This window comes from Clinocottus analis, unplaced genomic scaffold (assembly GCF_023055335.1).
Source record: "Clinocottus analis isolate CAN_PGR_092001 unplaced genomic scaffold, fCliAna1.0.p SCAF_19, whole genome shotgun sequence".
NCBI classification, from domain to species: Eukaryota; Metazoa; Chordata; class Actinopteri; order Perciformes; family Cottidae; genus Clinocottus; species Clinocottus analis.
Genome location: NW_027175920.1, coordinates 2,353,703 through 2,365,000, shown reverse-complemented (window position 1 = coordinate 2,365,000; position 11,298 = coordinate 2,353,703). Strand labels below are relative to the sequence as shown.

The following is an 11,298-nucleotide window of genomic DNA, read 5'->3' as shown; positions in this document are numbered from 1 at the left end:
AGTCCCTCCGGCAGCACCTCAAAAAAAAAAAAAAACAACCTGTTTTATTATTTTTTTTTTCAGATAATTACTGCTATTATAGGAGAATGTGGGTTTGTTAAAACTCAGAATCTTAAAAAAAAAAAATATTACACAGCTCTGTCAAGCCCCTTGTCAAGCCCAGACAACAACAACAACAAAAAAAACTACTTGTAATTGCTTTTACAAAAATGGAAAGCAATTCCAACCTGTAAGGAGGGAGAAGAGTAGGAGCAATTTAGTGCTTTAAAGGCAATTCTGACTCCAGCAATTTCTTCTTCAACTGCAACTTACTTACGAGAAGATTACACCAATTCAATTGGTTGAGTCAGAATGCAGAAAAATCAGTTTTTTTTTTCTTTTCTTTTGGGTTTTTCCCCAAAGAGGTCAAGCGTAATATTAGTTTTCATCCAGCAAAGACGGCGTCGTGCTGTTAGTTCACTTTGTTCTCCCCTGAGGTACCTCAACCGCTGTCAGATAGACCGCCATGCTATGCTGTCATTCATGGTCCCAAGAGGTTGTGCAGCCTGCCCGTATCCGCCACTTAGCGGTGTGAGCATGTTAGCATGCTGTTGTTAGCATTGAGCTAACCACTATCAGATAGACCCCCATGCTATGCCAGCATTCATGGTCCCAAGAGGTTGTGCAGCCTGCCAGTATCCGCCACTTAGCGGTGTGAGCATGTTAGCATGCTGTTGTTAGCATTGAGCTAACCACTATCAGATAGACCCCCATGCTATGCTGTCATTCATGGTCCCAAGAGGTTGTGCAGCCTGCCAGTATCCGCCACTTAGCGGTGTGAGCATGTTAGCATGCTGTTGTTAGCATTGAGCTAACCACTATCAGATAGACTGCCATGCTATGCCAGCATTCATGGTCCCAAGAGGTTGTGCAGCCTGCCAGTATCCGCCACTTCGCATTGTGAGCGTGTTAGCATGCTGTTGTTAGCAAGCCGCTAAGCGGATAGCGTGGCTACAAATCCTTAGTTTTATGTTTTTTTCTGCTTTTACTTTTAAAAAATGCTGTCCATTAAATTAATTAATAATGTAGAAAGGACTTTTTTTTTTAAAAATCATGTTCTTTAAATTGCATTCACAGCGCATAATATGATCACGCTTTGGCAGCGTTTCACAGCTGTGAGTCTCACCGTGCCAGCAAACTATACATCCCAGCAATTATGTGGAGGCGATCAAAAACACAGCAGAAACAAACAACTCTTAAACACTCAACTGAAGCCGTCGATGTATGCAAGCAAAAATAACTACGAGCCTTTTACTCAGACCTACGAGATCAATGAGAGACTAAACTAGCCGATCAATGCCAGAAAAAAAACACTTAACCGTCAACAGTTTGTCAAACTTGAGAAGAATCACCGCGAGCTTTACGCCCGAGAAAAACATATCGCAGAAACGGTGATTGTTAAGATAATTAGTTATAATAATGAAAGTCCTTGATAGCAACATATAATGCTCTAATAATAGGATTGGGGATTGTAGGCGGCAATATCGCAAGATCCAATCAGTCAAGACAAGAAGCAGCAGTTTGTCTGAATATGTCGATGTCAGATTCAGTTTTTCACAAATATAGATTTGTATTTGTATTTCACTGCAGTTAATAATCATAGTTTCATTCTCTGGACTTTCTTAAGTTTACATTTACTACATAAAAAAGATGCTTAATAACATATTCGCTGCCTAACTCTTCTCTACTTTACTCACTTTCGCATGCTCCGCGGCTTGCGTTTGAGAATTAACCCTCATCTTAACCCTCAGTGTGCGTCGGTTTGTCAAGTTTCTGGCATCTAATGTTCCTCACTTTGTCTCCTGCAGCCTCGTCTTCCTCGCTGCGCCGCATCATCAGAATTCATGATATTCTCTTTCAGGGACTCGCCCCTCCCACCGCCGTCTCCCTCTCTCTCTTTCTCGCTCTGACACCGTCTCGTCTTCTCTCTCTCTCTCTCTCTCTCTCTCTCTCTCTCTCGCTCGCTCCCCTCCAGACCTCATCTCATCATCGCGCTTTTCCTTAACACATCCATGTCCTCGCTTCTCCTCCTCTCCTACACTCCCTCCTTTAGAACAAACTCCCCGCTCCACTCGGGAGCGATACAGTTTTCTATCATCCTATAAAAGCTTTTGATTTATTGCATGTCACAAAATCGGGATTCCAGTTATCTACATTTTGCATTTCTTTTGCCACGCTTCTCTCTCAGTCATTTTCCTTCCTCCTCTTCCTATATCCACTGTCTGTGTAAAAAAAAAGAGAGGAAAACTAGGCCAGCAGGCAGGCAGTTGTGGCACTAAGGTGAATGCTGTGTCAATCCGTGAAGAATTAGTGGGACAAAGCGTCGACTAAACACTGAGATGCAGCCGACTGGCGCTTACAAGGAATACGTTTGAAGAGGGGTTTTGCTAGAGACTTTTATTCTCTCACCTCTATAACCCTCTTACCGTCTCTCTCCGCTGTACTGAGCTCTTTATTCTGTGTGTGTGTGCGTGTGTGTGTGTGTGTGTGTGTTTTTTCCTCCCCTCAGGCATTGCCCCAAATATCACGGCCGGACCCTCAGACAGCACCGTGATCGACGGCATGTCAGTCATCCTGCACTGCGAGACCTCTGGAGCTCCGAGACCGGCTATCACCTGGCAGAAAGGTCTCCGTTGCCCACGTGCAAACACACACACACACACACACACACACACACACACACACCTAGGGATTATGCCGTCTGTTTTCTTTTACGCATGGGACCACATGGCTTAACAAATAAAGCCTGATTGGATTCCATGTTTGGATTCGCGATAGCCGATCAGGGAAACACTGTCCTTTTGTTGTTTTTTTTACCCACAATCCCCTCATTCTGTTCCTGAACGCCTGCTTTTTGTTTCCTCCTCTCTCTCCTTTCATTCTGTCCACCGTTGTCCTCTTCTCACCTGGTTTCATCCTCCTCCAGGTGAGCGCGTGCTGGCGAGCGGTTCGGTGCAGCTGCCCAGGTTCACCCTGCTGGAGTCGGGCAGCCTGCTCATCTCCCCCTCGCACATCTCCGACGCCGGTACCTACACGTGCATGGCGAGCAACTCCAGGGGCATCGACGAGGCGTCCGCTGACCTCGTGGTCTGGGGTGAGCGTGCAGGGTTGAAAAAAAAAAAGAAGCCTGATATTGTTTTATGGAGCTCAGCAGAGAGGTCGGGGTAAGGAGGTTGTGACGCGCGCTCACAAAAGTTGCGCTCGATTCCTTAAGGATACAAAAAGCACCCTCCTGTGCGAGTCTGGAGTCATCACCGAGGCGTTTTTTTCTGCGAGAAGCCATCACCAAACCAAACACAACACAGCAGCATGTCATTTCAACTGGAATGAGTTTTCTGTAATCTATTTGGCATATTGTTGTTTTCTTTTAGTATTGTTTTTCTCAGGAAGGACATTTTGTAAGCATTTTTTCTTCTCTCTCTCCTTTCTTCACCCCTCTCTCTCTCTCTCTCTCTCTCTCTCTCCACAGCTCGCACCAGGATCACCACGCCCCCGCAGGACCAGAGTGTCATCAAAGGCACGAAGGCCGTGATGACCTGCGGCGTCACGCATGACCCCAGCGTGACCGTCAGGTGAGGATTCCTCCTCGGATATTTTATTTGTTTACATGACTTTAAAATTACACTTTCCCCCGAAAGAGATGGATGGATAAAGTGATTCACAATAGAGTGAAAACACAGACGCGGTGAAAGAGTGTCAAAGGAAACAAAGGGAAGTGAAAATTGGTTGGTTTTCGAGGTGCTGTTTTCGCAGAATAAAGCTGTATTTTTCTTCTTGTCAACAAATAAAATGACCAAAACCAATAATGTGTTGCTCTGTCCCCTTGATATGTGTGTTTATCTTTTCCCTTCTATTTAAATCAGAGTCATTTCTGTTTTGTTGGGGACTATTTTCAGACATTAACTCGTGAGTATTTAGTGCGGCAGTAAGGTGTGCATGGCATCGACTCACCACTCTTTCTCATTAATGTATTTTTAATCGTTTTTTGGACAGCAATGCTTTGGCTGCTCTCGCTCACTACCCAGCAGGATGCATTCATTCTTGGTTTGAATCTTTTCATGGAATTATTTGACAGTAAGAAAACTATCCAGAGCAGTGTTTGCCACACCGTCTGAGGTAAATTGTTCTATATTACAAGCTACTGTCAGATATTTAATTGATTTCCATTGGATTTTGGTTCCCTGTGGTAAACAGGTTTGCAGTATACATGTATAGGGCTTTTATTGTGAAAGATGAGAATGAAAAGAGTGGATCTGGTCAAGGTTGAAGGGAGTAATAAAGTTGTGCAAAACCTCGGTGTTGTTGTAAAACGTATAAAGTACATTTTTGACATCGTCCGTGATGGTTGAAACCTTTATTTTAGGGTCGAAAACTAAACTAAAAATCACTATTGGTCTTTTTGCTTTTTTCGGACGTGTAATATTTTTGATCTGTGCGAAAAGTACACATGACAAAAACACACAGTTTGAAAATATTGACCCGTGAGTTAATCACACGAAATAACCCCTCTCCTTCCCTCCCAGCGTGTAAAGGTCTTTATCCTTTAAAGGAGCCACACAATGCCCACAGATCAAAAGTCCAAAAAAAAAGAATACTGTTCAAAGTGAGGAAGCCACAAACCTCAAAGCCACAGTTTTCTTTTGCTTTTGGAGCCCAGAGCGAGGTTCAAACCCACGGGCCCGTGGCCGCCCGACCGAGCAGACAAATCTTAAATGGGATTCTGAATTTGAAATGGAGCCACATTTAATAGATCACAGGAAGCTCCTCTTAAAAAGGGACCCGATCTGGAGCCTCGCGGCTCCATTCTGGACCGTCGTTGCGAGATATTCCAGTGATGTGAGCACAGGAGGTACGGCGGCGTTACCCGTCCAGGCGACGCGTCTCCTCCTCCTCAAACGTGAATACCTTTCGGGCCCACAGATCTGTTAGCGAAGTCGCTCCATCATTAGTTATCACTTGCTGCACGCCGTCGGTTAATTAGCCATTTGCTACCCGAAGCACAGAGCGTTTATTATTTACCTCCCCGCGTCTTCTTCCACGCCGCCGCTCCGCTGCCCCTCGCGGGAGCCTTGCGAACCGAACGGACGCAAACACAAACAACACAACCTCCCGTCGTGCTTTGACGCCGCGCGAGGGAAGATTAATTGAAACTTTGAATCCGCGCAAAGCCTTCGCAAAACGCGAAGCGGAAGGCCACGAAGCCGCCTCCCTGACCCGCCGCCCCGACCATCAGCTCCTTCAAAAGCAAACGCCCACGCGTGTGCAAAGTGTTTTTTTTTTTTTTTTGCCGACCGCCGACGTGCATGTATGTCATTAGAGGCCCTCTCTCTCTCTCTCTCTCTCTCTCTCTCTCGCATGTCACAATCGCAGAAACCAAATAATGCAAACGCACACGACCCCCTCGCCGCAGACGTTTGCTGTCGTACTCCAAGCTCGCGGCCGACATCAGCGGCGATCAATAGAGCTTCCTGTCCCTTTCTACTCCTCGGAGAAGGCTACACATCTGACGGCCGCGTTTGAGCTGTGCGGGTTTTTTTCTTCTTTTTTTTTGATGAGCGGGAATTCGACGTTTGATATGCGGGCCGACAGCCGCTATGATATTGCGCGGCGCGGGGCAAGTTTGAAGAGACGATAGAGAGAGAGCGAGAGAGCGAGAGAGGAGAAAGATGAAATGCCTTCGCTAATAACACATTCTCCTCGGGTAAATAACAAGCAGAACCCCGGGTTTTCTCATCGCTTTACTGTCAGGGAGAGTTAACGCACCATCTGAGGCTGACGGGTGTGTGCACGCACACGCGTCATAGTTCACATCCCAGCAGGTGGCGACCAAATAATGCGAAAGGGGGGAATGTGGTGGAAGCCATTTTGTTTGATGGATGTGTTTGTGCATTTAAGGCACGGTGAGAAGTGTGAATCACAGGTTGTTTGTTTGTTCGGTTCCAATCGCCGCTCAGAGTTGTTCTTGCCGATGCATTTTCCTAAATCTATAACATGGAGGCGGTGAGTGATGCTGTGACCATGTGAGTAGCACCCAGGTTGACAAATACCTCTTTAAAAGCCAGCGTTTAGTGCGGCTAAATATCAGGCAGTGTGTTTTTGACTGATCGACTAATCGACCGTTGGAGCAGACACAAATCTGTGGAGGCTGGCCAAAGTGGAATTAGTTTGTAAACTCATTTTGAAAGGCTTTTATTTTGTAATTCCACATGAGAATGTCTTGGTTATCTCTGAGTGACATCTTGAGGTGGTCTACTAATAATCTAAATTGAAATTAGTTTGTTACTATAGACCATTTCTTTTCAAATCGAATCGGAGATGGAGAAGTAAATCGCCTCATAAATTGATTTGAAGTTCGATTAGGAAGATTTTGGAGCGCTTTTATTTTGTAATTCGACATCAGAATGTCTTGATTATCTCTGAGTGACATCTTGAGGTGGTCTACTAATAATCAAAAGTGGAATTAGTTTGTTCCTATGGACCATTTCCTTTCAAATCAAATCTGAAATTTGTTAATTGCCTCATAAACTGATTTGAAGTTCGCTTTAAAGGACTTTTATTTTGTAGTTCAACATCAGAACGTCTTGATTATCTCTGAGTGACATCTTGGGGTGGTAGTTTGTAACCCTTCCCCTTTTTAAATCGAATCACATTTCCTCCTGAATGTGATTTTCCATTGCTCTTATTTTGAAATCCAAAAACAAAACGTCCTGCATTCCAGGCACGTCTGGGAGAAAGAGGGCTCGGTGATCAACGTCCCGTCCATCCCCCGCATGCGTCTGGAGGCGGACGGCACGCTCCACATCTCCCAAACCTGGTCGGGCGACATCGGCACGTACACCTGCAGAGTGACCTCCGTCGGCGGCAACGACTCCCGCAGCGCCCACCTGCGTGTCAGGTAACCGGCTTCTTTCTATTTCTGTCTCCCACACCTTTTTTTTTCCCCTCTTTTTTCCCTCTACGGTATTCTCCAGTGCAAAAAAGATACAGGAAGGAACATGTCTCTTGAGTCAAGGCAATGCGAAACACAATTGCACAAATAGCACAGACACACACACACACACACACACACACTCACACTCAAGCTTGCCATTCTTTGCCAACCTTTCACTGTCATCCTGTTCTTATTGACACCTCTGACTCATATTTCCAATTAAATGACACCTTTTCCCCGTCACCTCCGCTGTCCTCATTCTCACCCGACACACTCTCAGCCCCACGGGACCCTCACCTCTCTCCTCCTCCCTCTCCTCCCCCTTTACTCTCCCTCCCTCCTTCCTTCCCTCATTGCCTACTTAGTGAGACGCCACACTTGTCCTCACACAAACTCCCCGTGAATTATTTTTGTCTCCTCAAATCATATTTCTTTCTCGCAGCCTTTCGTGCTTGTGTTGTACGCAGCGAGGACAAACTGACTATCAATGAGACGTCTAACTTTCTGTTTTTTTTGCATCTCTCTCTCTCTCTCTCTCTCTCTTTCTCGTCCTCCTCTCGGCCGTCTTTGACTGAGTTACTGCCAGTCATCCGTCCGTTTGTCGGCGTATACGGTTTATCTATCAATCTGCGTGTGCTTATCCGAATTCATGGCTGAAAGAATTAATGATCCCCGCCTCTGTCCTCATTTATTCACGTCTCCCTCCGTTCATTTTCTCCCCGTCTGTCTCTTTATGCCTTTCAATTCATCCCCCCTTCCTTCCGCCCAGGTTGATATTTATCTCCCTTTGTTTTCCCGCGTGTCCATCTCGACAAGGAACCGTCTCCGCCGTCTTGTCGCGCCACATTTCATCAGCCGCCCGGCTGTCGCAGAACATTCGGCCTCGCGATGCGCAGAAGAAGACGCTCCGCGGCCGAGGATCCGATAGGAGGGGTTCTTGTATTCATTTGTTCAAACTTGTCCCCGGTGTTCTCCCTGCAGGCAGCTGCCCCACGCTCCGGAGAACCCCGCGGCCGGGCTGAGCTCATCGGAGAAGAGAGCCATCGACCTGGCCTGGGCCAAGCCGTTCGATGGCAACAGCCCGCTCATACGCTACGTCCTGGAGGTTTCCGAGAACAGTAAGTCACTTGTTTTTGTGTCCATGCGTCGCATGCTCATCTGCCTTTGTGCCAGAGGTGTCGGTCTCCAGAAGAAGGGACTCGGCTCTTGTGATCGGCTGCAACACCAGAACACAACCGTTACAAATAGTAACACTATGATATAATGGACCTGATACAAAATACTTCTCAACAAAATATATTAAAACACAACCAAACAAGGCAAATTGTAGTACTCTTCTTCTATTTTACCTGCTAGAATTTCTTGTAAAATCCTGAAAAAAGGCTCAAAATCGGGCGACAAATTAGAGAATCGTCAATAACACGTTTAAAAATATAAAATAATGGCGTCCACTCGTTCCTGCGGCACGTGAGCCGCCCGACAATATGTTACCCTCGACCGCTAACGTCAAAAATCCCCCGTCACACGTGACAGAGACACGCCAGTGAGCAGCATGAAGCTACACAAAGGACTCAGACAAAAGCAACACAATGAAAATGACGTGACCACAATGGCACAGGTAAAAAAAAAAAGATATCCCCGATGGTACTGTTAGTGTTAAAGATGCTAAAAGCTGCTTCTTTGGATTGTCTTTCTCGTTTATTTCCCACGCAGCCGGGCCTCCACGGCGTCAATGTGCAACTGCGAAGACGCACACACCGAAAGTAGCTCGACAAAGCGCGATCAATACGCTGCTTCTCATCTCGGCGTGCAAGTGTGAGCTTCGCTTGCGGTCGATCACGAGCGTCTTAAAGGAATACCGCTCCGCCGAACTCATTTGTGTATCATTCGCCCGCGCCGGCGTCACCTTGAATTCTTGAATAGAAATCAAAAACCTCTTGATGAATGGAAGCAAAACCCAACCAGCGGAGTGTTTAAGTCGGAAGGTTTCAGCGAAAATGCAGACGATTCGGTTCAATGAGACTTTGGACCTTCGACTTCTTTTCATTTTCATGTTCTTGCTTCACCGTCGCGGCTCGAGGGGAAAGCAAATTGTCTAAAGTATTTATATAGTTTATTTTACGCTGCAGTACGCTCCCCGTTTAACTACTTCAAGCTGCTTTGACGTCGTCTCTCCTGTTTGTGTCGTCTTTCATTTTATTGTTTCTGCATCCACGTTCAGAGGCTGCGTCGTGTGCAAAAAGTCTTCCTTTCAAGTCGACACTCAAACTGTTTCAGGCTTAAATCTGCAGCCCGTCGTGCCCTCGCTCCGTTTTTTTTTCATCTTTTTTCTCCGCATGACTTGTTTCATTTATTTAATGAATTTGAATTTTTCTAACTGTGACCTGCCGTGACAAAACGATTGCCGGCATGAGAGTGAAAATCCCTCCTGAATATTAGTGAAATTGCCGGAGATGTTCGGCTCGTTCCTTACAAAATGTTACATTTGATGGGGATGTTAAGGTGAGCGGGTTAGCGAGAGAGAGAGAGAGAGATATACTCGTGAGCGTGGGACGTTTTAAACTCGGTGTTTCCTCTTTGTTCCAGACGCTCCCTGGGCCATCCTGCTCGCCAATATCGAGCCGCAGTCCGTGGCGGTGACGGTCAACGGCTTGATCCCGGCGCGCTCCTATCAGTTCCGCCTCTGTGCCGTTAACGATGTGGGGAAGGGGCAGTTCAGCAAGGAGACGGAGCGGTGAGTCAAACTCAGATCCTCCATCTTCTTTGTCGCTTTCATCCCGCGCGGTGGAAGAAATGGAGACATACAAAATGACTTTGTAGATTTCCCCCTCGGGGGGCTTTCAAGCTACACCTTGTTTTTTTTTTTTATTGTAGGTTTTGTTTAAAACCCACTAGAACGTTCCTCTGAGGTAGAAGCAGCAAATTGGCAATCGCAGTGAGAAATAGGAGAAAAGTGCAAGAAGAAGCTGCAGAACTTTGTGGCCGTTTCCGATACGACCAGTTTGACTGATCCCTTCAGTCAAGAGTCGGCGAGGAGGGATCTATACGTGGACACGCACACACACACACACACACACACACACATTGGAGAAAGCCACAGGAGGGTTTCCGGGTTTCAGGCGACATTAGGTTCCTCTCTCCGTAACTTTAAGCGCTCCCTTCCCTCCCTCCTAACCCCTTACTCCGAGCTTCCCTTCCCTCTCTCCTTTCCTCCTTACCTTCTCCTCTAGTATCCCCTTCCCTCCTAACCCTCACCCCTAGCTTCCCCTCCCTCGCTCCCTCCCTCCTCGTCCTAACCCTTACTCCTAGCTCCCCCTCCCTCACTCCCTCCCTCCTAACCTTCTCCTCCAGCACCCCCTCCCTCCTTCCCTCCCTCCTAACCTTCTCCCCTAGCTTCCCTCGTTCCCTTCCGCCATCCACCAGTGTGTCCCGCTGCGTCTCGCTGCCAGCTCCCTCGCCAGAGGAGCGCCGCGGGGGGGGGGCTCTCCGTCTGCGTGCCACGTGACGCCATTTGGTACTTAGTCACCGCCACTGATCTCCCTCCCGGCTCTCACCCGCATCTTTCCCCTCCAGACACTGGTGGTGTCTGTCAGAGTGAATCTCCAGCGTTCAGGTGGCCGCGGCGGCGGCGGCGGCGTCCCGTGACTCCGGCGTCTGTGGTGATGAGTGTGAGCTCTGTGCATGTTCTGTGCAACGAAAGCTTCTTCTTAACAGAGACAACAAGGTGGCAGGAAACAGTTAAGAGGGGTTTGCTGCAAGTGCTTCAGCTGAAATGAAACTGGTATTTAGCTTTAAATGGATACGCTTCATCCAGGCTGTTGCATTATGACAAAGCTTTTAGTTTGAAATGAACTAACGCTGTCGTTCCCGGTGATTTCCAGAGAGAAAAATGTTCTTTTTTTTAAACCTATTTCCTCTCTCTTTGGTGTGTGTGTGTGTGTGTGTGTGTCTGCAGTGTGTCGCTCCCAGAGGAGCCCCCCAGCGCCGCTCCCCAGAACGTCATCGCCAGCGGCCGGACCAACCAGTCCATCATGATCCAGTGGCAGCCTCCGCCGGAAAGCCACCAGAACGGCGTCCTCAGGGGCTACACCGTCAGGTGAGGCCGCCGTTCCTCCAGCTGTCAGCGCCTCGCTGTTTATTACAGAGGAAGTTACACACACACACAGAAGCAAACACACACGCAGGGACACACACATTCAGTTCAGCATGATGTTTCTCCCCCTCGTGTCCTGTTAGAGTTGATTGATTTCCCTTTTAATTAGTGACATTTATGATCTGCACTTTCAATATAAGCAGATTTTTAAGATAAGAGTCCATACCAAAAATTG

At 47.2% G+C, this 11,298-nt stretch overlaps 1 protein-coding gene across 1 annotated transcript in view; it reads left to right on the top strand.

Annotated features, from left to right (window-relative positions):
* sdk2b (sidekick cell adhesion molecule 2b) overlaps positions 1 to 11,298 on the top strand; it is a 235,086-nt gene that overhangs the window by 186,163 nt on the left and 37,625 nt on the right. Inside the window, exons 10-16 of the mRNA XM_068583252.1 lie at positions 2,549 to 2,665; positions 2,966 to 3,133; positions 3,509 to 3,611; positions 6,758 to 6,934; positions 7,952 to 8,088; positions 9,557 to 9,704; positions 10,926 to 11,066. Coding sequence (XP_068439353.1) covers positions 2,549 to 2,665; positions 2,966 to 3,133; positions 3,509 to 3,611; positions 6,758 to 6,934; positions 7,952 to 8,088; positions 9,557 to 9,704; positions 10,926 to 11,066 — 991 coding nt within the window. The remainder of the gene's footprint in view (positions 1 to 2,548; positions 2,666 to 2,965; positions 3,134 to 3,508; positions 3,612 to 6,757; positions 6,935 to 7,951; positions 8,089 to 9,556; positions 9,705 to 10,925; positions 11,067 to 11,298) is intronic.